At 36.5% G+C, this 24,431-nt stretch overlaps 2 protein-coding genes across 2 annotated transcripts; both read right to left on the minus strand.

The window, feature by feature from the left end:
* Nucleotides 1-6,821: 6,821 nt before the first annotated feature.
* Nucleotides 6,822-10,033, minus strand: LOC121733749 (BTB/POZ domain-containing protein KCTD16). Its single transcript, XM_042124098.1, has one exon. The coding sequence runs from the start codon at nt 9,551-9,553 to the stop codon at nt 8,744-8,746; it is 810 nt and encodes a 269-aa protein (XP_041980032.1). The 5' UTR covers nt 9,554-10,033; the 3' UTR covers nt 6,822-8,743.
* A 2,085-nt stretch (nt 10,034-12,118) lies between these two features.
* Nucleotides 12,119-22,517, minus strand: LOC121733533 (acylphosphatase-2-like). Its single transcript, XM_042123802.1, has 3 exons — nt 22,357-22,517; nt 21,653-21,762; nt 12,119-12,660 (listed from the first exon to the last, which is right to left on the minus strand). Exons 1-3 carry the CDS (start codon nt 22,492-22,494, stop codon nt 12,540-12,542), a joined length of 369 nt encoding a protein of 122 aa, XP_041979736.1. The 5' UTR covers nt 22,495-22,517; the 3' UTR covers nt 12,119-12,539.
* Nucleotides 22,518-24,431: the final 1,914 nt, after the last annotated feature.

Below are 24,431 nucleotides of genomic sequence, written 5' to 3' on the forward strand. Positions count from 1 at the left end.
AAAGTCTTACCATACCATATTTCTATCATTCTATGAATATTAACATAATTAATTATATTTTATCCCAAGTAAGATTTTACTTACCCTTCGCGATGGAAAAGTTACTGCTACTTAACTCTCAAATATTATATATAATGTATAAGGTGCATTGGAGCTATCTCATAAAGTTTTTGGAAGAGTGAGTTATTGTGTCATTGTTTCAATTTTAGAAGACGAATTTGTATAAGTATTTAATGTTGTTACTGGCGGCCGAAAAGGAAGATCCTGTAGTATTCTTCGATGCGCTTGTGTTGTCAGGTGTGGGCCGAAGCTACGCGTGCAATGACCAGGAGAGGGACCCCGTGCTCTGCTTGTTAACCCGTCATTGTAGCCTATGGCTGCTCCGTTCAAGCCAGACACGGGTTCGGCCGGCGCGGAAGCCTAACGCGGCTTATGGTCGAGGCGACCCGGTTATGCTTGATGTCTGCTGACGTGGTGCGGATGGGCGGGGAGTGTTGATGATGATTGATGTCCAGAAGGATACGTCGTGTTCTTGTCGGTGGTAACCTCAGAACAGGAAAAAAAATCTGTGGTGGTCACCAATTTAACGTTGTTAGTGGCGGCCGAAAAGGAAGATCTTCCGACCGAGCGAGATAGTATTCGGTCAGACCGAGGCCAACGTGATACATTTCATTTGTCGTATAATATGTTACGCTCAAAGACCGAAAACTCTCAGTGAGCGAAAAAATGGCTCACAACGCGTTGTGGTCATAGTGAAACGGCCACGACGCGTAGGGTAATCACAAAAATACCACATAGCGAAATTCGTGTCGTGACTCGTGGCTGACGTGCTATTCAACCGCAACGCGTTGTGGTAATCGAGAAAAACCATGACGCATTCTGAGTTGACGCGAATCCGTGTTATGGCCCTAATGAAAACGGCCACGACGCGTTCTGAAACCAGGTTAGTTACTCAGGAGTAATTTTATAGCGCCCAAGTGTGTGCGCAATACACAAGAGCGCTCTGGTTTCAATGAAACTAGGCCAGTTACGCAGGAGTAATTTTATAGTGCCCAAGTGTGTGCGCAATACACAAGAGCACTATTCTTTACTCTCATAACCCAATGGAGCGCTGGCGGGAGATCAGGTGCAGGACTGACTTTTACACGCGCACACACGTGGGCACTATAAAATTACTTCTGCGTAAATGGTCTGGTTTCATTGAAAACAGAGTGCTCTTGTGTATTGCGCACACACTTGGGCACTATTAAACTACTCTTGCGTAATGTGCTCTTGTGTATTGCGCACACACTTAGGCGCTATAAAACTACTATTGCGTAATGTGCTCTTGTGTATTGCGCACACACTTGGGCACTATAAAATTACTCCTGCGTAACTGGCCTGGTTTCATTGAAACCAGAGTGCTCTTGTGTATTGCGCACACACTTGGGCACTATAAAGCTACTCTTGCGTAATGTGCTCTTGTGTATTGCGCACACACTTGGGCACTATAAAATTACTCCTGCGTAACTAGCCCGGTTTAATTGAAACCAGAGTGCTCTTCTGTATTGCGCACACACTTGGGCACTATTAAACTACTCTTGCGTAATGTGCATTGCGCACACACTTGGGCACTATAAAATTACTCCTGCGTAACAGGCCTGGTTTCATTGAAACCAGAGTGCTCTTGTGTATTGCGCACACACTTGGACACTATAAAACTACTCTTGCGTAATGTGCTCTTGTGTATTGCGCACACACTTAGGCACTATAAAATTACCCCTGCGTAACTGGCCTAGTTTCATTGAAACCAGAGTGCTCTTGTGTATTGCGCGCACACTTGGGCGCTATAAAATTACTCCTGCGTAACACGGCCTGGTTTCAGAACACGAATTCGCGTCGTGGCTGTTTTTAAATGCTCAGGACGCGTCATGGTTTTTTACTCGATTACCACAACGCGTTGTGGTCGAGTAGCACGTCAGCCACGATACAAATTTCGTTTTGTGGTATTTCTGTGATTACCAACGCGTCGTGGCCGTTTTCACTAGGGCCACGACGCAAATTTCGCGTCGTGGCCGTTTCACTATTACCACAACGCGTTGTGAGCCATTTTTTCGCTCACTGAGCGTTTTCGGTCTTTGAGTGTAACAATATATATACCGACGACGCGCTCAGAAAACTTCGATAGCACGATGCAGGAATGTTAGGCGAATTGTGGGTACCGCCACAAGTATATTGTTACATAGGTATAAGTTATAACTATAACATTTTAGTTATAATAAACATACAGTTATAGTAAGTAGGTACTTCTAATTAATAATACAATTTTCTAAACAAGAATTTTGTTGTTTATTACCGAGGATGAATGAAGCGAGGCCCCGAGGGTCGGGCAGTCGGATGGCATTCATTAATGACTCAAATGCCACTGCCACCGACGGGTACTGTAAATATTTCAATAGGTGACGCTTTTTTAGGGTTCCGTGCCCAAAGGGCAAAAACGGGACCCTATTACTGAGACTTCGATGTCTGTCTGTCTGTCTGTCTGTCTCCAGGCTGTATCTCAAGAACCGCTATAGCTAGGCTTCTGGAATTATCAAAGAGTGTGTATAATATCTGTTGCCGCCTCAGGTTGCCGCTATAACAACAAAATATAAGACAAACACAATATAAGACAAAACAAAATATATATATAGATATATATAGATATATATATATATATATATATATATATATATATATATATATATATATATATATATATATATATATATATATATATATATATATATATATATATATATATATATATATATATATATATATATATATATATATATATATATATATATATATATATATATATATATATATATATATATATATATATATATATATATATATATATAACAATTTTAAGCCTATTTTTAACCGACTTCCAAAAAACGAGGAGGTTATATATTCGGCTGTAGATATTTTTTTATTTTTTTTTATTTTTGTATGTTCAACCACTACTCCGCCGTTTGTGAACCGATTTTCAAAATTTTTATTTTGTTATATTAGGTTTCACTCCAATTTGGTCCCATTTTCACAAAAGTGGTGATCTGATGATGGGATCCATGAGTAATCGAGGGAACTCCTCAAAATTTATATGGAAACATATGGTGATTTTGGTTTTATGAGAAGCATCCTAAGCATATGCTACCAAAACGCAAGATTTTGCACCAAGGTATACTATGGTTCCGAAGATACTAAGAGAACTCCGGATTCCTTATAGATACAAGTTTGGGGGTTTAGGCGTTGTTTTAAGAACTGAAAGCATATGCTACTATGCAAATTACATTCATCATCATCATCATCACTACCATGTCAGGGTCACCAATGTCACAATAACTCACATGGTTGTATATGGATACAATATACACGCAACACCATAAAATATCATCAGTCATCACGTTATGTCCTCATTTATTTGGTATAATTTCAAAGCGATTTTAATATAAAAAAATATACTTAATGTTGTTTAATAATGTTGTTTCAAAATACATAATATTTCAAGTACCACAAAATTGAACATAAGTAACAAATTCAACCTTTACTCCAGAGCGTAAGGCACACATTTGGGTTGGACTGAAGGAAACGGGGCACTATGGAAAAAATACTTAGAAAAATTTTTCGTCAAAATTTTAACCTCTTATAACCACCCCTTTTGAATACACCAATCGATAGGGGGCGCCAAGGGGAGTAAAAAAGCTCAGATAAACTTTTCTCAAAAATCAACCCCTGTCGAATGACAGGCCGAAATGTGACCCTTGTTAGTATGGCGAAAATACTTAGAAAAATTTGGCTAAGGTTTAGGAACAAAGGTTTGTCAAATTAATTGGGGTAGGTTTGTAAACATTTACCAAGATTAAGATAATATTAAGGGGTTAAAATTGGCTAAGGTTTAGGAACCTACGTCAATTAAATGTTGGTGACATGGGTTAAGGAGGATTGTTTTGGGTGAGAAAAACTCCTACTAACTGTTTCCACCGCCAGTAAACTCTCCGTTTAGAAGAAATTCGCATTTGAGATTTTCGTAATCTTCAAGATAAGATCATCTGTTTTCTGATCGTCGATGAGTATTTTTAAGGCATCTCAAGGCTGTGATGAGTGGGTCTTACTTAACTACTCAGCCACGGATACCGAAGGGGGGCTCGGGGGGCGCAGCCCCCCGCAAAAACAAAAACAAACACAATCTAGAAAGTCCAAAAGTAGATTAAGTTAGGTTGGAACTTAGACCACAACACCCAGATATAGGAGCCCGCGTAGCGGGGCTCCGTCGACTTTCTTTTGTAGTAGTTTGTCAAATAAATTGGGGTAGGTTTGTAAACATTTACCAAGATTAAGATAATATTAAGGGGTTGAAGTATTTTCTTACGCGATGGTAAGTAGGTAACTAAAAAGACTGAAATTATTATTTTTAACAAAAAATTAAAACCGACTTCCAAGGTAAAAACAATAATAACATCCTTATAATAATTATGAACTAAAAAGTATTAAATAATTTTTCCTATCTAATAGTGCCTTTTTCCGAATTCGGCTAAACCTCAATTATTTCTGTACTCAATCTTCATAATTTTGAAGTCGGTGCCAGTTCCAAAAGTTTCAAATATTCTGTCAGAGAACTAAAGATTCAGCTATCTGGTACCGACTTCACAATTATGAAGATTGAGTACAGAAATAGTTGAGGTTTAGCCGAATTCGGAAAAAGGCACTATTAGATAGGAAAAATTATTTAACCTTTAGTAGGAAAAATCCAGTAATTCAACACTTTTCACAAAAAACGATGTTGACTCGTCGACATCGGAATTTGGAAAGACTTTAGTCGGCTAATGGCGCCTAAATTTGACAGATTGAATAGAGGTGAAAATAGTCTGTGGTAGATTATTTTACTGGGAATACGATGCAAGCAATAAAACACAGTAATACTTTATTATAAGATTTATTTCAGCGAAAACAATGACCCATGTACCGCCCGCACAGATCTGTGCTCCCGCCGTTGGAGGTGCTTACACAGATCTGTGTTTCAGCGCACGAGAGGGTCCCTTCGTGCGCGAGTCCGACTCGCACTTGGCCGATTTTTACTGAAATTTTTAATGCTTCTGTGACTTGTACACGCATATTACAAGCGTACAATTGTGTTGGTATTTTCTAAATGTCCTTGTAAACCACAATAGTACCTACTTATACAACTTAAAACTAAAAAAGTAAAAACTTAAAAACACAATAAGTACGTACAGGAAAACAATAATAATATTATGGAGGTATTTATACCATCGAACAACCATCGAAAAAAATGATTCATAGGCATTGAGGGACCTACGCGACTCGAAATCAACGAATCAACTTCTCTGATATAGGCGGTCTTACTGCCAACAGCAGCAGCTTCTGGCTTCTGTATTTGTTTGATCGGGCCGTCTCAATGGGCTCTCTCCTTACTTCGCCGAATACATTTTTTTAGTTGATCGACTATTAATAACTTTTGCAGTCTCTTAGCCATGATAGCAATGATATTCTACTTATAAATATATGTTACGTCCATACTATTTTCCGGCTTAAATCTCTTCCGAACAATTTTCAAATTCAAAATTGTAAACATTGACAAATTTGACAGATAAGTGAAACAAAAGATACGAAAAACTATTATGTCTATGCGAAAAACCATTTACATAAAAGAGGCAGTTCTATTTTTAAACGTCGAATAGTATCGCTGTCTTTTTCTTCGCCTGAGCTATGACGAAAATTCGTTTTTTTCCCACAGACGGCCCAATTGGGCCACACACATTCACAACGCACGCGGTAGTAACATATCTGCTTTGAGTTTTTCATCATCGCGTGATAGTTTTCCTTTTAAATTCAGCATATTTCCTATTCCCGCGATTTTTTTCACATTTCCGAAACAACGCTCCCGAGTACCGACACTCCCCGCTTGATGTGTTGGGAAGGTACCATAAAAAATATATTTTTTAAAGTTATCATGTACCATTTTGTCGGCATCATTAATATGCGCATTCATGCCAAATTACAGCTTTGTAGGTCCTATGACCTTTGTAGGTCTCTGAGCAAAACCGCGGACAGACAGACAGACGTGAGACGGACGGACAGACCGAAACTATAAGGGTTCTTTGTTGACTACGGAACCCTAAAAAGTGTTCGTGGCCCGGATAAAAAGGTATCATGTACCGCTATTTTTATTTGTTGCTATTGCTGTTGTGTAGTGTGCTGGTGACGAATTAGGTATGGTATACCTAACCTAATCAGTGCCGGATTTACATTTTTATGAGTGTGGGCCATTTTATATCCGTCGCCCCCTGTACGTAATCTGATGCCTGTTTTTACCAACCGCCTCCTAACGCTAAATGGTCCCCTAGCGGCCATTAAGGGTACATATCCTTCAAGATTTCACGAATTTTAGTGTGTCACGTTCGTCCTTATGCATTATGGCGTAAGAACTTTTACAAAACATTACTTTTTTTTAAATGTGTTTGTTTTAAGAGATATTTGACCCGCAAAGATCTCTAGGGAACACTTAGAGTTAGGAGGCCGTTGGTGAAAACAGGCATGAGCCCCCCTGGGACGCTGCTGCCCCCCTAGGATACTGGCGCCCCTAAGCGGCCTATTTATAAGTACAGGGCTGAATATCCAAAGTTTGAACACTTTCGATGTAGAGCGCAAAACAGACAGTTAGAAATTGAAACAAATGAAAACTTCAGTGACTTTCAAACTTTTAGTGTTTCGAGCTTTTGACCCCCCGCGCCGCGGCCGTGCCGATTGAGTCACATTAGTGTAAAATGAAAATGCGGTAAAATGAGATCTTTTATTCATGAAAACATAATTAAAATAAAGCTATAACAAAACAGAGGCATTTCTGCTTTACATTAGCTCCCCATTCTTCGCGAGCCTTCGTAAACACATGAAACATCTCGAAAATTTAAACCGAAATTCGGGCTCGAGAATATAAACTCACTCCATAACGGAATTTGTTAGAAATAGTTAAAATATCTGCAAGCTAACATTATTTAACGCTCATGAGGTATTTTCAGCACAAAATAAACTATTGCAGCTATTACACTTTATAAAAGGAATGCCGGTGCGCTTTAGATAAGGAATGCTTAAAATTAACATCAAAGCGAGGATGGTTTTATGCTACGTGAGTAATTTATACAGTCAATTTTAGGTATTCATTTTTTAAATCTTAAACCTATATAGATATTTGAAAGAGTTTTAACTTTTAATATATATTTTAGAATAAATATCGTTTCACATAAATACTAAGAAGATTTATGTAACTTTTATAATTTTTACTTTGGTCTTTAGAATATAACTAGGCTAACAGATTTTCTTACCACCCAGTAGGTAAATAAATTAACAATTACAATAAATATAGGTAACATTAATATAATATCATCATAATCATTACTGAAATGAAATAAGAAGTCAAATAAGTAGCAACTTCTAAATTTCAGATTAAAATCACAAATGTATTGAAAAAGTTTCGCTCTATCACGATAGTTGAGATTGATAAATTCATTATATAACAATCAATTACTTAGTCTTTGAAGTATACTCAAAAATTTTAACTTGGAGTACTCAGCGCTGAAAGAGTAGGTACCTACCTAATTAAATACTAACTTCAATAGCATAGACTTGAAATTCGGGTTTATTAATTTATATTTTATAAGTAGGTATAATTATCCACAATCTAATGATATGAGTGCAAAACAATTAAGTACACTACATTGGTTTTGAGAACGTCCATAAAATTTTAGATGTAAAATTTTCAGTTACTTTAATAATATGGCTTATTTTAATGGAAGTCAACTATGTATGAAATTTACAGTTATTATTTTATGACACTATATAAATGTATTTTCTAGTAGGTTTATAAGCCTACCGAGCAAAATGCTGAAACTATGTTAATAAGGTACTTCACAAACGCGCTTTTATATTAAACTTGTTACAATTGGTATTACTTCGATATAATTTCATTATGTTTAGTAAATGATTGAAGATCTTAGGACTATAAAGACATAGAAACGGCTACCAAGTAGAAAATATTTTCTGAACTGATTGGTAAACATGTGAGTACAAAAAATTCAGTTAGGTACATAATAATAGTTAAAAACATCAATTGATTCAATTCACTTAATGCAAATAAATGAAGTAAATGCCTATTTAAAATTTGGCGGTAAGTATAATAAGTAAAAGTAATACGTTTCCAAAATACATTTATAATATTATGAGTAAAATTATTTAAAAAAATATATTAGACAAGGTATTTAAAAGTACACAAGATTCGTTCTACAAGGAGGTAATTTAGAGTCTACATTTTACATTTATACATTTAATCTATAACAAATTTTACTTATACCACGAGTATAACTATTATCTACACCTCTAAATCTAATAAAACATTATTAAACATCCCTGCGATGGATACAATTACATATATTACTTTAATAATATTACAATAAGTTTCAGTATCGCCTCTAAGACACCGCGTAGGTGACAGGTTACTAAACTTTAGTCAACTAGGTTTAAAAGTTTCGTGAAGTCGCACGGTTCGATCTAACATAATACAGACCTATTGAGTGACGAGTTGACGACTGACGACTGCCGACGTAGATAATTCAATATGTACTACCCATTTTCCAGCTGGAGTTGCTCATTCGGACGTCTCGGCTGCGGTTTCGATCGGAGCTCACAGTGGTTCATCATAGTCAAGTTACTCTCGAACGAACACAAATTCGTTGTAATGGTTCCAGCGATTCTCCTCCGAGTCGACTCCGGGCTTCAGCTCGCCGCCGCCGCCGGCCGTGCCGCTGCCGCAGCTCGCCGTTAGCTTGAAGCCCTGCTCCTGCAGCATGTCGAACGCCTGCTCTATGAACGAGTGCTTCAGGAAGAATCGGCTGGTGTACCGGTCGGCCAGACCGTGGTCGGGGTCGCGGGACTCGTTCAACGTGTCCCCGAACACGTCCCGGCAGAGAGTCACCTTCCCGCACACCAGGATGCGCGAGAGCTTGCGGAACTTGACGTCCGCCAGCCCGTCCCGACCGAACGCGAAGCTGCCCCGGTATCCGACGGTGATGCAGCCCTTCTCGCGGTTGGGGGGCCGGGGATCGGCGTCCCGGACCGCCCCCTCGAGCCCGGGCAACCTGTAGTGCTTGGCCTCGCGCGCCAGCCGCTTGTGCTCCCGAAAACACTCCGGCAGGACGAGCCCGCCGTCCCGTAAATAATCGAGGACGTAACGGAACAGAACGCCGTCGCGGTCGAAGAAGATGCGGCCGCGAGCGTCGCGCGGGTGGTCGGCGTCGGCGAGCGCTGCGGCCGGCAGCGAGTCGGGCTCGCGGAGCAGCGTATCGCGCGTCGTGGCGTAGTGCACGCCGCCCACGTTGAGCTCGAGCACCTCTGGCGGCGCGTCCGCCATGGTCGGAGGCCGGGCGAGCAGTGCCGCGCGGCGCGCGCACCCCTGACCCACTTGCACCCCCGCGCCATCAATAACGCACGCCCGGGTTACTGACTCGGACGTAATCATCCACCCTTCCGAACTCTCCGCCTTCAAGGTCGTTGTCTAATTCTAACTCGGCGTTTAACAGATGGTTTATTATTTTTCTATGGCGCTTTCGAGTTTATTACGGCACGTCGCGAACGACCCCCTAAACTTGTCCCCCCGACGAAACTTCGCTCCGAATTCGTTCGGAGCGGTTTGCGTGTTCGGAAGTTGAAATTGTTTTGCTTTGGAGAGCGCGAAACACTGCTGTGATGAGATTTTAATGTTATTTTCAATTTATCTCGCCGAAGCGATGTTCAAAATAAAAGCTTCATCGTGAATATTGTATCGCTCCGCTCGCGTGAAACTGAAAATCCGTTTGATTGAATTCCAGGTGCATTGGTGTAGAAAAAATGTTTATATAACGGGAACGCTTATTGCTCGCCTGGGATGGAAATAGCTTTAATAATAATTTAAAATCGGATACAGAGGCCAGTTCTCTCATTACAGTTTTGGTTTACATTTCTGTAGAGACTGTAGATTTACTAATAAAGCTTGTTATGTCATATTATAGCACAAAAGAGATATAGTAATTAATATATTGATTTTTTCATTAGTATTATAGTACTACGTAGGTTTACGACGACGCAGACCTAGACGTTCCGACTTACGAACTACATTCCGAAATTGGTTTAATTGCCTTTGTAATTCGGTAGGTTGGTAGATAATGTTTTTATTGTGGTTGGTGAAATAGCCTATTGTGACTAGAATTACTTTAATTGAAAATATTAATTGCCAATATATCAGATTCACACCACAATAAGTCCTCTCAACTGAAATTAATAATAATTATTGTGTAAGTACATATAATAACTTGGTAGGTTAGTAGTTAGTGCCAACAGTGTATATTGTACAAGCCTTATTAACTTGATACATTTTCTCATCCGTAAGCAATAAATAAAAAAATTAAGGAATTTAGCTAGAAGATGTGGCCCCCGGACCCCGGTAGTGGGAATAAAATATTTATTCACGCTCACGTCCGGGGTACTAAAGATGGGAAATAATATACAATGTGTCCCGACACCGGTGTCCGATCCTTTAATGTCATGATCTATGGCATATTTTATCGACAAATTGGCACTCAATTTTTTTCTCTCTCACGGTTGTAAAATGGACGCCATTTTAGTTTTTCTCGGGCTTCCACACTAATCTGACCAGTAGGTACTTCTCATGTAAATATCCTATGAAGATAAAAAAGGTCTCATTTGATAGCTAAACTTGTGGACTATGCTTACAAAGGCAATATGTTATAAATTTCGTGGAATTAAACATAGAAAAACAAAATTTTAAGAAAAAAAAATGTTTTTTTTTTAATTAATGGCTTTTTGTGAGAAATTTAGCGCATTAAATTGGTTCTTTTTTGTTTTAAAAAGATAGAGGAGGTTTTCATCTTAAATACATTCTTTATTTCAATGCTCTAAGTCAGATAGTTTAGAAGTTATAACGATTTTCTTATGAAGTATAGGTCAGATCAGTATGAAGTCATATTAGAATTTTTTTTTTCAAAAGTTTGAGAAAAAAAAGATTTGAAAGCCAATTTGTCACTAAAATATGCCATAAATCATGAATTTGAACGTTCTTCTCCAACTTTTGAAAAAATTTTTTTTCTCTGACTTCATACTAATCTGACCTTATACTTCATAGAAAAATCGTTATAACTTCTTAACTATCTGACTTAGAGCATTTAAATAAAGAAATTATTTAAGATGAAAACCTTCTCTACCTTTTTAAAATAAAAAATAACCAGTTTAATGCGGTAGATTTTTCACAAAAAGCCATTAATTAAAAAATACATTATTTTTTCTTAAACTTTGGTTTTTCTATGTTTAATTGCACGAAATTTATAACATATTGCCTATGTAAGCGTAGTCCACAAGTTCAGCTATCAAATGACACCTTTTTTATCATCATAGGATATTTACATGAGAAGTACTGGTCAGATTAGTGTGAAAGCCCGAGAATAACTAAAATGGCTGCCATTTTACAACCGTGAGAGAGAGAGAAAATTTGAGAGCCAATTTATCGATAAAATATACCATAGATCATGACATTAAAGGATCGGACACCGGTGTCGGGACACATTGTATAGTCCGCGCAATCCACGAAGACGCGCCCCACCACTTTTTGTGTGAGCATTTTTCCCTTTGACTGTGACGCTTTTTCTTAATTGGTCTATTTATTGTAGTGTGAGCATGCACTCATAGGTAATTAGTGTGTACCGATAACACTCAACATTGGCGAAAGCTTGCACACATAATATAAAGTATACTATTTAAAACGATTAGGAGTGGTGGGGCGCGTCTTCGTGGATTGCGCGGACTATAATAGATTTTATGTCGAGTGCGGGAAAAATGAAGGTTTGTAAATGTAGTAGCATTGTATTTGCAGGTACTCTGGTAGCGGCGCTACTGGGCTTGGCGATTTCTATGCGAATACTTGTTTGATTCTTATATTTTGTTAAAATTGAACTTATAACTAACCATGATATAGGCAAGTTCGTTAACCAGTAAAGTCTTATAAAGATAAAAAAAAACTTAGGTTTACACAACTTTATTGTCAATAAATAAAATACTGTCATATTATTCTGGAACTATTTACATCTAGATAGCAGAACTAGAACAAGAAAAATTAAGAAAATTCTTAAAACTACTTAATACAGGAACAGCAAATCATTAAGCGATTTTCTTGAGCCATTTGAGATTACTTTATGACCCGTGCTATTTTACAACTCAAATCATAAAATAGAAATAACACTTAACTTTCGCAAGTAAATTACTTGCTACGGAAATAAAAACTTAATGTTCATAATAATTTTGATCACGAGCACTAAAAAGCTTCTATTAGATATTATGGCAACCGCCGAGTTTGCTATCCCTGCTCTAATATCACAAGAGATTTTTAGGGGCATGTTCATGGTTCATGGATTTTGCCATAATATTATCTTACGATTTTCTTTTAATCCCAAAGCAGATTAATTGTCACGCCGAATATCGAAACTTTTAAATGTATATTCTGAAATCTCCTTATCATTTTTAAACTCGGCCTTGTCAATCTTACTGCTCGGGCTACCGGTTGTTTTCAACCATTGGATCCTGGAACAAAAAAATATTACTGCACGACTTTTACTGACATTTTTATGACAGTCATAAAATACTGCAGAAGATTGCATATCGGATAGCTCCTGAATATATCCGGGATTTTATATTTAGGAGCCCGAGGGAGTGTATGAAATTGCCATCGGAATATGAATTTCGGTTTATGATCGTCAATGCGAAAATAGCGGGCGAAACATTTTGAACTCTTTAATTATTTTTATTCATATACATACTTTCATAATTCATTACTTGCCTAATGAAAAAAACAAATGAGCTAGGCTTTGACTATAATAGTAACGCCTCCGTGGTCTAGTGGTATAGAGCGCGGCTCTTGACTCGGAGGTCGTGGGTTCGATTCCCGCGTTGGAAACATGTTATTTCCAAGTTTGGTTAGGACAATGCAGGCTGATCACCTGATTGTCTGACAAGCAAGATGATCCATGCGTCGGATGGGCATGTAAAAAGTCGATCCTGCGCCTGATCTCTCGCCGGTCGTGTTGGTCTTCCGTCCCACTGGGTTATGAGAGTAAAGGAATAGAGAGTGCTCTTGTGTACCGCGCACACACTTGGGCACTATAAAATTACTCCTGCGTAGCTGGCCTGGATTCAATGAAACCAGCCACCGTCACCGAAACCGGTGTGGGAGCTATTATTATTATTAGAATTCAGGTCACCCATTGTGGTTTATATATTTAATGAATTTTTTCTCTACAAAGTGACCGGGTAAATTTACAATAGCGTCAGGTAAAGTTTTAAAGAAAGGGATATTATTAAATGCACATCAGAATAATTTTTCAGCACACTACCTTAACTCCGCTAATTAACTGAATGCATACCAGAAAAACTAATGCTGATCAAAAAAAAACAATTGATTAACTGAACATGTCCTTCAAAAAAAACTTAAACATCATACAAAACCGACGAGACGACCTTTATAACCGAATTCACACCAAAAATATGGTTCATACATCGGATATATTATTTGTAAAACTAAAATTTTAATTGTTTATCAAAAATACTAACTTGGACTCTAAATTGGACAATCTTACAACGGAATTTCTAAAAACGATATCGAAAGGTGCACCACAATAAAATCAATTTCTATTATCAAAACAAGTCTACAAATTGACAAATTGTGCAACTAAAATATTTTTGTAGTTTTAACCTAACTTTGTTTTCTTTTTATTTCTCTGTTTTACTGAAAAACATGTTGGGGCCTCCTCATGTAACGCCGCACTCACTCCTTTGCGCTCACTCTCTACTCTTTAGAGACCACAGATATATCTTGATCCATTTCTGTGTTAGCGACAAAGATTTTTGGTAATTATGATGAGATATGGTGAATGATTTTATCATTCCAAAACTATATAATTCAAGGTATCTTGATAAAAATTAAGAAACATTATCAAAATTCACTACTGTATTGTAATTGTATGGGTTAATAAATTTATTAATGATTCTTAAGTAATTAATAGCAATGTTGGCCTAATACGACTTGATTGGGTTAGGTTAGATGGCTAAGGCAGAAAGAAGCGTAGCGCAGCGTAGCTCCCGCCTTAGCCATCGTGATTATTTTTGTGAACCACCCAAAAGTAGGAGCCCCGCGTAGCGGGGCTCCGTCGACTCATAATTGAAGCCAGTTGTTTTTTCCTTTTTTTTCTTTAGTAGTTTGTCAACCCCTAAAGTGCAATTCCTAAGCCGGAAGCTTAATTATTTTGCAATATATCGGTAAGGAACCCTTTGTGCGCGAATCCGACTCGCTCTTTGCCGATTGTTTATTATTATTGTTTATAAACTGATTACCATTCACTGTGCCAAAGTTTAGTCCATGTTAAGTTAGCACTTGATAATTTTTATGTGTTCTTAATTATATGAACATAACAGATTAAATTGGGTTTTATTTAGATTAAATGATGTTCTAAAAGTAATTTAGGTGATGGTTTTCCTTTAAAAAGTTGTAGTATGTTTGGTGAACTAAGGAATTGTTAGATATACTATTTTAATAATAGTTATTCGTTCAGTAAAACAGTTTCGCAAATAACTTTAAATAGTATGCTGAATTCGCATTATTTAGGGTGCATAATTAGTGTGCAAGTCAGTATTTTTGGTGAAACTTTCAAATATTTTGATCGAGAAAAGGGAATATACAGATATTGATTTAAATACATGCCTTAAAGAAATACTATTTTTAGTGCTTTTGCGGCGACTTGGCGCTTTTGTACAGTAAAGTTTATGGCAGCTAAAAAGTCGAACAGCGCATAAATCTTTAAAAGCAGTAAAACTGCCTTTTGCTATTAGGGTTATATTATTTACGTTGTTCCACCCGAAATAGAAGGCGTGTTCTTTATAACTTTGACGTTGGTTACGAGTAGCCTCTATATTTCTTCTGGTAAATTATATTCACCATCTTACTCCACCTTTTAAAGATAAAATACATAATTATGATTGTGTTTTTATCGATAAAATGGTAGTAGTAAAACTACTTATTTTAAAGCTGCTGCTAACAAAGAATGTTTAAATGAGAGAAAAGCCGCGGACATTTTTTAAATCCATAAAAGGCAAGTCAGCAGCGAATTAAACTTAAAATTCAAATAATGAAATCTGCATCCGAACACGAGATAGTTAAAGCTCTACTGTGTAATGAAATTGCGTCCCGGCCCCCGGGGGCGGTCTCCGAGTTAATAGTCGCCATTTGAATGCGGTTGAGAGCTAATCTCGCTTCTAACACTTTGAATTTAATTTAGGCATTTTAAATTGCATAAGTTACATATCTTAATATATATATTTCTTGTGTGCGTGTGTATGTGACTGAACTCCTCCTAAACGACTGGACCAATTTTGATGAAATTTTTTGTGTGTGTTCGTGGAGATTCGAGAATGGTTTAGATTTACAGTTTGGTCTACTGGAAAATGTTTTTTCAATTAATTTCTTATTTATAAGGAGTTGTTGATTTTGGAATGTTTTACATTAGATCCGGCGGACGGCGCTATCATCGCAGTCAATATTATTCTATTTCAATTTTAGTTTGTCCTGACAGATGGTGCTACGATTAATTTGAAAAAAAATTTGTTATTCAATTCATGTGCTGATTAAAATATTATATTATTTAGGCATCAGCTAAAAATGAAGTTTTCAAAATTCCACCCCTAAAGAAGGAATTAGGTAAAAATAGTATCAAAATTTGTATGTCCACGGGGAGGGCGGGAGAATCCTCATGGATTCCTTATTGGCCGGCCCATACGGATATGTCCAACTTTACTGTGCTGTTACCCAGTAACCTACGGACTAAACTCCCTCCTGGTTACAACCTGCTTATAAAGGCAAAAGTTTGTTTGGATGTATAGATGTATGGATGTATGGATGTGTGGATGTATGGATGTTTGTTACTCTTTCACGCAAAAACTAATGAACGGATCTTAATGAAACTTTACAATAATATAGCTTATACATCAGAATAACACATAGGCTACAATTTTAACCGACTTTCAAAATGGGGGAGGTGTTATGTTCGTTTTCTTATGTTCAACGATTACTCCGCCGTTTGTTTACCGATTTTCAAAATTTTTCGTTTGGTATGTAGGGTATCATCCCAATTTGGTATTATATTCACAAAAGTGGTGATCTGATGAAAGATCCATAAGTAATCGAGGGAACTCCTCAAATTTTATGGGGAAACATGTGGTGACTTCGGTTTCGTGAGAAGTATTCTAAGCATAGACATAATATATACTGTCGTATTATATTATGTCTATGATTCTAAGCATATGCTACAAACAAGTAAGATTTTGCACCGAAGTACACCTGGTATACCGTGGTTCGGAAGGTGCTGAGAGATCTCCTGATTCTTCATAGATACAAGTTTGGGAGTTTCGGCGTTGTTTTAAGAACGGAAAGCATATGCTACTATGCAAATTACATTCATCATCATCATCACTACCATAATATTATACCATGCATCGTCCCATGATTATGAGCCTTTTCATAGATTTTAAGATCGAGGCTCGAGTTTGTCAAGCGATAATTTAAAAAAATCTATACTTAATATTATAAACCTGAAGAGTATGTTTGCTTGAATGCGCTAATCTCAGGAACTACAGGTCCGATTTAAAAACTTATTTCAGTGTTAGATATCGCATTTATCGAGTAAAGCTATAGGCTATATTATATTATATTATCACGCTAAGACTAATACGACCGAAAAAACTCAGGAAAATGTAGTAAAAACGGGGAAAATATTAGAAAGGGTTTATCTCACGAACTACTGGAGCAATATTTGGCACTTATATAGAGTAGACCACGTGAAGGAGTACTTATAGCTATTTTTATTTGAAAATGTACGGTTTCTGTGAAATTCCTAATATACGCGGGCGAAGCCGCGCGGGACATCTAGTATTTTTAGAAATTACTAGCTGTCCCGGCATAAAACGTAGTGATTATATTCTCTTTGTCCCGGCAAACGTTTATTTGCCATATAAAGTACTAGCTGTTGCCCGCGACTTCGTCCGCGTGGACTTTAGTTTATAGCGCGCGGTGTCAACAAAATTTGTGTCAAATTTAAAAAACTTTTTAAAACCCTGGTAAGTGGTACCCCTTAGGGCTGCGCTACACCGGAATGGCAGCGCTGAAAGTGCTCGCCTCGCCGCTGCCATTCCGGTGTAGCGCGGCCCTTAATTAATCAAAATACCCAAAAACAGCTGTTCAGTGTGCACATAATCTATACTAATATTATAAATGCGAAAGTATCTCTGTCTGTCTGTCTGTCTGTCAGTCTCGCTTTCACGCCAAACGCCAAAACTACCGAACCGATTGTAATGAAATTTTGTATACAGATAGTCTAAAGCGTGAGAAAGGACATAGGCTACTTTTTTACTGGAAAAAAGCGTTGTAAGGGGGTGAAAATGCGTAAATGTGTTCAAATTAAGTTAGTTCCAAAAATTCATAATAGATGGCGCCGTGCGTCTTCTACATCGCACTGACGCTTGCTCAAAAGTCTTTCTATAAGAGGTGGTATCACCTTACGTTCAAGTTTCGATTTTTTTCGATTGTTATATCTATTCTACGTTATTAAATAACTCAGTACTTTATCTGTGCAGTGAGTAGTGCCGTAACCTTAAACCTATCAATGATTAATAGTTTATGGGTAAAGTTGTGTAATTGGGGGCTAATTATGCTTTAAAATTTGGCATAAAATATAAAGTTTAATATAAAAAATGAAATGCACAGCACTGCACAGCTGTATAGATTTAAGGGGTACCAGGGTTTCCTTATAAAAGCTTTTGACACCAATTTTGTTGACATCGCGCGCTATAAACTGAAGTCCACGCGGACGAATTCGCGGGCAACAGCTAGTATATAATAAAGTAAGTATGATTAGTTTTGTTACAATAATGAAGTAAAAAATAAAACGCCATCTGTTTTCATATATTAGAATTAAAATGTTGATTGCATTGATATATTTTCTGGATGGAATATAGGCCAACACGGTACACTCGAACTCCTTAGAAATGCAGTAGGAGTTCTATAAGATAAGATAGATTGATTATTATTATACCAAGTGATAATATTATTAAACATAATATTCTAACGTATTAAAAACTATAAACAAAAACATACTAACTAATAAGTATGATTAGTTCTATGTTACAATGAAGTAAAAATTAAAACGCCATCTGTTGAATCGTATTAGAACTAAAATGTTCATTGCATCGATATATTTCTGGATTTTTTATAATATTATACATAAAATATATTTAAGATTTTTGAAATATTATTTTAATACACATCCAAGACCCAGGAACATTGAAAACTTTTTGTTCCGCCTGCGGGACTCGAACCCAGGACCCCCGGGATGAGCGCTGGCCACGCGCAATGCGAATTAATTTTTATCGATATTTTCATGGAAATAAGATATTTTCCCACATCAAAATGTAGCCTATGTCCTTTCTCAGACTCTAGAATAACTGTGTACAAAATTTCATTGCAATCGGTTCAGTAGTTTTGGCGTGAAAGCGAGACAGACAGACAGACAGACAGACAGATAGCGATACTTTCGCATTTATAATATTAGTATAGATTTCGCCCGTATTATTTTATTGAAGTGACTAAATAAGTATGTCACCATGGCAACGTCCATCGCTATCCCGTCGCGCAAATGGCCGCCGTCAGTCTCGAGTTGTATTAATTTACTATTATTTATTCAACAAATGCACTTATCAATATATAAAGTACCCAGTAGCCGATTCTCAGACCCACTGAATATGCATATAAAATTTGGTTAAAATCAGTAAAGTCGTTTCGGAGGAGTAGGTACGCGGCCTAACATTGTGACAAGTCGAGAATTTTATATATAAGATTGTAGAATTAAAAATGTCATGCGGTTACTTCGCAAATCTAATCTAAGGTGTTTTTACGTAAACGTGTAGCACGTTTAAGGGAAAAAAAAAACAATTTTTCGTACAAATGAAATCAGGATAAAAAGGTTATCTCTAAAACGTGAACATTGTGTTACTTAAATATGATAATATACCTAAAAGAATTTGCATATAAAATATAGATTTCTTTCATCATAGCATAATTTAGATATCAAAGTATGTACTTCAAAGTAATTTTCATATTACACGTGCCTCTACAAAATCAGATAAAATACTTAAACGTAGTAACTAGTAGGTAAATCTGTTAATTTACCTGAACAACCTTTTGCGTACCTAATAAAGATCGTGCCGATATCTCACCGGATACGGGGGGCCATCATTAAGTACTACCCCTGCGATAAACACCATTTATCGCTCTACCCACCAAATATTTTTGGATTTTATAGCTAAGCTGACGTGGCTTAATTTAGCATACTTTTAAGAACTTAAGTTGTAATTATTGTGAACGTATTTTGATGTTATGTACTTGGTTGCAAATAAAGTTTGCTAGGAATAAGCATAATATAATAATTAGATAGATGTAATTTGCTCTAAAAAAACTGAGAAATCTGAAAGGGAATGTACACCTAAATAAAGGCGCGTAGGTAGAAGTAGGTGTAGATTTTTCCGATAAAACACCCACTCACTGCAATGAAAATTGTGCGACATTAGTATTTTTAGGGTTCCGTGCCCAAAGGGTAAAACGGGACCCTTTTTTACGGGACGGGACATTAGTGTTAGATAGCTGAACTACGTAGTAACATCAACATCAACCTAAGCTAGTAGTTTTGCTTTTAGCCGATAGATGAAATACTGAAAAGTGGGCGGAGCTTGACACCCCCTCACCCCGCAAATTGTCACGCGTCGTTTCTTAACGAAATTCGATTACGACACCTCCTCTCTATATTAGCTTCATGATCCTCAATTATATGTGTACTTTAATATTAAATAATAAAATTAAAATAAAATAAATAATTAAAGGGGGCTGCCATACAAAAAACACATTTTTTTTCCTTATTTTCGCTCTATATAATTCGGACTCGCGCACGAAGGGTTCCGTACCGTTAGTTGTACGGAACCCTTCGTGCGCGAGTCCGACTTGCACTTGGCCGATTTTATTTAATGAATAGAAATTGTAAGACAAGATAATCATAAAATAATAGGAAAATAATTGGAACATGCCGACTGCTACAATTTTCACGTACGGTTATAATTATTTTACTGTAGTAAAAATTATAAATCTTATAGCTAAGCTTTTCTAGGATACTACGTTTTTCATCAGATGACATCTGTAATCTTTAGCAAACACCAGGATAATAACTAATCAAGCACTTTATTACAACTGTCACTAAATAAATACTTGTCTTTGCAACAGTAACAAACAGTAAAATAATTGACTACTACCAAGTTTAAAAAGCCCCCGCCCTCAGGGGTTCCAAATCGAAAGCCTTGAGAATGACTGGTCAAATGGAATATCTCAAGGCCCTGTATTAAATGTATCTAGCGCCACCTATAATTTAATTCTATTTCCAGAAAACCAGACCAAATTTAAATTAAAAGAAAAATGAAAAGACGCACTAGATAATTGCGTGCAGTAAATTTTTATGATTCGAAATGATGTTGTAATTTTTTTTAACGCCAAAAGTGGCCACTTTTGCCCTTGCTAACACACTTTCATTAGCTTCACCTAATTCATTGTATGTATGTTTGTAACTTTTTAAACTTTTTAGTTGAATGTGTGTTTTTCAGTTTTTCAAACAATATTATTATTATAAACATAATAATTAAAAGGAAGGAAGGAAAAAATAATTAACTTTTTAAAGCCAGTAGTAAAACACACCTATAAAGCTACTTTACTTGACTTGGACTTGCCAAGTGCAGCCAAGAAAGACAAGCAGGTTGTGCCACAACTATGAATCATCCAAGACAAAAACGAAAAAGGTTCTGCAAATATTCTTTCTAGTAATATTTGCAGAACAGACTCTTCCGAGACAGAACTGCAGTACCCTAATATTCTTGACACACAGCTGAGGCCCGTGGCAAATTGATGGGGAACTATCAGTAAAAATCGTCACATTGCAGCATTGGTAATAAAACAATGTATAAAACATTTCTGACCTTTCGACCTCTTTTGGGTAGGGGGCCCGTGGCATTTTTCCAGCCCTGCCACCCTATAGTCACGCCACAATAGACATAACTACCAGTTCGACTGCAAAGAAACGGACAGGTTTCAATATCTGTCAAATTCGTCGGGTTTCACTAGGATTATGAACGGAATGTGCCTCGCGCTGGCTGATATAATTTATTTTTAAATATTTAAAATAAAGATTTCAAAATTGGATTCTGCCAATTTTAATTGCATGTGTTTGGCACACAAACAACAATATGACCAAAGAGGAACACGTCCAACAAATATGTCATAGTTTTAAATTCGTAGGTAACAAGTTAACAACCCTAGCAACGATTTTCGTCATAATACGTCAAATTTAAAAATTTCAACATCAGTTCTAAGTCGGTATAAGTACTCTATTATTCTGTCTACTCTGGTTACGCTACTGGCTGAGAAAATGAAACTTACATATTGTCCACTTTATCACTGGGTCCTTCTATTTGCCCCTCTACCGTATCTCTGGAAGTGTTCCGACACCATCCCTTCAGCTCAAGTTTGTCCGCTTGTGCTTTTGTGTACTGTTAAAAAAATTTGTCCTAAACTTGAATTGTAAAATAAATTAATATAAGCCAAGAAATAAAGATTCTTTATGTGTATGGCAGTATAATAAAAGCAGGCATGCTTTATTCTACATAATATTTCATATTATGTAGAATAAAGCATGCCTGCTATGTGTGCCTAAGATAGAAATTTGCATTTATTTTTGTTCAAGTCATATCCGACTTCCGAGAGATGTGCAGTATGAGAGACTAAGCAAAAATTATTATTGCAAATATCAAATGTATGTAATTAATTTTATATACATAATTAAAATGAATTACATACATTTGATCAATTTCATGTACCTATAATATAAAAAGCCTATGAAAACATAACAATAGCAGGCCAGTAGGTTATAGGTAGGTACCTACTTAACAAAACTGTTGCTACTTTCCGCTTCAGCTGATTGAGGATTTGAACTGCTTATAGTGTTATTTTAGGTTTATGATTTAATAATATGAACCTGGTCTTGTTATTTTAAAATTTCAGTCGTGAAGGTATAAGAAGTAAAGAAGAAGTCCCTAAAATATTGACAAAGGTTATAGATACTAAAAATAAATATTTTGTATTACCTTTCTAAAGAATACTCCTTGAACGATGCCGAAAACTTCGAAATCTACACTTCTCAGGGACATGTTTACAAGGGTGCCAGTTGTTTTATTTCTTGTAAGAACGCAAAGAAAACTTATTAAAATCGGGAAACGTCTCATTTCATAATTTCCACTTTTGACTTTTATTTATATTTTTATCTGAATTTTTTTTTCATAATATGGCGCTCGGCTTTTTAACCATGGCCAGTGTCAAGTAAAATATGGCGGGAAAAAATTTTTTTCGTGAAAAGTTTACAAATTTTAAAGTCGTTTTTCCAGATGATTGTCAAGTCGAAAGTCTATTAAAAGTCTAAAAAAGTAGTCAGTAATGTCAACGAGTCAAGTTGTTTTAGTAAAGTGGTAGACCCTTTACTAAAACTTTCGATGGAGTTTTCGAGGGAACACAAAATGGCACGTTTCTTGAAGTTGTATCACTTGCCCACGCTTGTGCACGACATCGAATATTTAATGGTTAATATTCTACCAACATTACACATTAAAAACCGAAATAACACAATTTTAGGTAAATAATACAAAAACCCAATATCACTCTTTCGTATTCCCAGCAAAACTCTTTTTATCTGAATGTTGCATGCTAGCACAATAGACCATAGAATTAGAACGTTAGAAAAGGCATTCCATACAATCGTCAGCGCGAAAATGTGTCACTCTCGAAATGAGTGAGCTCACTCATCTGAGAGCAGTGTGCCTTAGGGCGCGGTAACAGCCGGACGTGTTTAACTCATTAATTACCGCGTTGTTTTTCGCTACATTTCGCTCCAGAATGCCGTCATGTGCCTTCCGACAGTGCAGTAACAAAACGAGGAATACAAATAAAGCCAAAGGTGTAATATTTCACACGTAATTACTAAGATTTTATTAATATTTAAATTATTGTCTTCTATTTTAAGAGAAAAATCAAAGCAAAGCGTAAAATATGCGAAAGAGAAAGTAAACACACCGGCAAAATTAGAGGAACATAACAAAATTTTCAATTTTTTTAAAATTGTTCACTCATATTTATATATTTATTTATTTATTTACTAATTGATTATTAAAAAATAAATTTTATATAAATTTAGGGCATAAAAACGTGACAAATAGAAACAAATCAGCAAAAATCAAAAAATTAAGAAAATCTTTGAAATTTCAGTAGTAAGTTTTTAAGATAAATTCTCAATTTTTATTAAAGAAATGCCATGTTAAAAGCGTGTAATGCAGGTATAATGCCTTCTATGGATCTCAAGAGGGCCTGGATACGCCATTCCATGCATTTTAATTGTCAATCATTTCCTGTGGGATATTCTCCTACTCCTCCAGTAGCGCCAACTCGAGCTCCTGGACACATTTTGGAGCTGGAGTTTTAACTCGTACCGTTCACCCATTGATGTGCCACACGTCTTCAATCGGATCCACATCCGTAGACCACGCTGGCCTCTCCAGCTGGGCTACGCCAGCATCGTTTAGGTAATAATGCCCGATTTTCTTACTCTATGGACGCACATAAAATTGAAATTACTACCTAAAACCACAGAGGTCGTCGAATGAAGCTATATTAATATGATAAAGGCGAAAGTTTGTATGGATGTATGGATGTTTGCTACTCTTTGACTCAAAAACTACTGAACGGATTTTAATAAAACTTTACAATAATAATATAGCTTACATCAGAATAGGCTACAATTATTTTGCCCGACATTCAAAATAAAGGAGGTGTTATGATTGTTATGTTAGTTTTTAGGGTTCCGTACCCAAATTTTTTTGGCCTTTTTTGCTCGTAATCAATAATGGTAACTTGAAATTTTCACAAAATCCTTAGTTATATTATTTATACTATAATCATTGATTATAAAATTAAAATTAAGTAAATATTTAATACCCATACAAAAACACAAATTTTTGTCTACTTTCACTCTATACCGGTATAAAGTGCGCGAGTCCGACTCACACTTGGCCGTTTTTTTTTATTTCAACGATTACTCCGCCATTTGTGAAGCGATTTGCTATTATTACATTCATCATTATCATCATCATCACTACCATAAACCATTATTTTA

Source organism: Aricia agestis, chromosome 14, assembly GCF_905147365.1.
Source record: "Aricia agestis chromosome 14, ilAriAges1.1, whole genome shotgun sequence".
Lineage (NCBI taxonomy): Eukaryota > Metazoa > Arthropoda > Insecta > Lepidoptera > Lycaenidae > Aricia > Aricia agestis.